Source organism: Hevea brasiliensis, unplaced genomic scaffold (assembly GCF_030052815.1).
Source record: "Hevea brasiliensis isolate MT/VB/25A 57/8 unplaced genomic scaffold, ASM3005281v1 Scaf360, whole genome shotgun sequence".
Classification (NCBI taxonomy): domain Eukaryota; kingdom Viridiplantae; phylum Streptophyta; class Magnoliopsida; order Malpighiales; family Euphorbiaceae; genus Hevea; species Hevea brasiliensis.
In genome coordinates this window covers 54,127-55,897 of record NW_026614874.1, presented here as the reverse complement: position 1 = coordinate 55,897, position 1,771 = coordinate 54,127, and the positions used below count along the sequence as shown (strand labels likewise).

The 1,771-nt window shown below is 32.1% G+C and overlaps 1 protein-coding gene across 1 annotated transcript; it reads right to left on the bottom strand.

Annotated features, from left to right (window-relative positions):
* Positions 1–241: 241 nt before the first annotated feature.
* Positions 242–953, bottom strand: LOC110661304 (UPF0481 protein At3g47200-like). The gene has a single exon (XM_058142172.1). It carries the CDS (start codon positions 833–835, stop codon positions 242–244), a length of 594 nt encoding a protein of 197 aa, XP_057998155.1. The 5' UTR covers positions 836–953.
* Positions 954–1,771: the final 818 nt, after the last annotated feature.

Below are 1,771 nucleotides of genomic sequence, written 5' to 3'. Positions count from 1 at the left end.
TAAAAGGTAACAATTTAGTGATGGGCATCAGGTCATATCTATGCATGTAAGCTTCTGCCTACTTTTATCCTGCGCTTGTGCCTTATGCCATATTTGTCATGTTTTTAACATAAAATATTTTTCCCAATCTTATTGAACAGAATTGCAATGGTTTCATCGTCACCCAACCTGTTCACAATGATCCCTCGGCAACAAAGTAGCTCCACATCCTTTACAGAATCGATGAGGCTATCCATGAATATCATATAATCAGTAAAATAGTTGGACTTCGGGAAGAAGTTAACTGTTCATAGGCAATGAGATTTCGCAAGACACACTCTGTATCATCTGCAATTTCTATTTTTGGGATTTCAATTGTTCCGTTTTGAAACTTTATATTGAACAAGTTACATCCCTCAACACTCTTGAACTTAATCCCTGCCTCTTTGATCTCTAAGGCATAGCGTATTTCCGCATTTCTTATATTTTCAAAATAAGCCTCCATTCTTGCAGGGGAAGGTCGGCAGTTGTCATGTATTAATCCCAGTAGATTCTTGATTGGCATCATCTCTTCTAAAGTGTACTCATGAATTGGATCGTACTCTGGGCCTGGTAGAAAACCCTTATGGGTATCCAGAATCAACTCAATGAAGAATTCTCGGTCTGGAATCGCAGTGCTCGTCACAAACAACTCCGAAAGTATGAAGAATGGAAGTTGATTTTCAATTAATAACAGGTCAAGCATTAATGCATTGAACATATGATCCGACCCAAAAAAAGGGCATTGATAACCAAATGGCCGTTCATTCAATTTCCATATAAACTCAACAATAAAGCAACCATCAAGAAGCAACATTTCTACAAATGCATCTTCGGTAAGACTAAAAGGTTCTGCATAACATTTACGAGCACTTTTTTCCAACCTTTTTATGATCTGGACGTACCTTGATACGTCATTCTCATCTCTTCATTGAAGGAAGCTTTGAAGATATCGTATTTTGTGCACTTCCATGGCAATTAAATGAGCTTTACCGTGGTGATAAGAACCAATCGCAATCATCTGCGTTTCCCAATCGCTATCTAATGCGCTGCCTTCAGTGAATTTCATAATAATTTAAATTATTATTAATTAACATTATTTAATTTTGACAGGAAAAATATGACCCCTCAACTAACCTATGAATATTTTCTCTCTCTCTCTCTCTCTCTTTCTGTATACATGCTATCTTCCATATGAAAATAAAGGTAACAATCCGATAAAATGCTGGGATGTATAATTCATCTCGCAAGAACATACCATTTTTTAACAAGTGTAAAACTTTGCCATTGCTTCTCATTTTAATGAATGAGGGAATCTAATTAAAGGATTTCATCATACCTACCATTTCTTGATCCAAAATTGCAAGCCATTTCTAACAAAATGAAATCCAACAGCAACTTGATCTTTCTTTAGAATGAGTAATGCTATTGTCATTTATAATAATAATAATAATAATAATAATAATAATAATAATAATAATAATAATAATTCTATAGTCAATTTAATCACATCAATAGGTTATAATTTAATTTTCCACTTATGAAATAATTATTGTCATATTAAGCCATTTTTTTTATTTAATATAAGGTCGAGTTCATATGAAAATAAGTTTAATAATTATTATATTAAAAATTTATATCGAAATATGTGCATAATTAATTAAATTGTATATATAAAATTTATGAATCTATATGTAAATATTTAATTTAATAGTTGATAAGTTTATTCTTATACGAGCTCAAGCTTATGGTA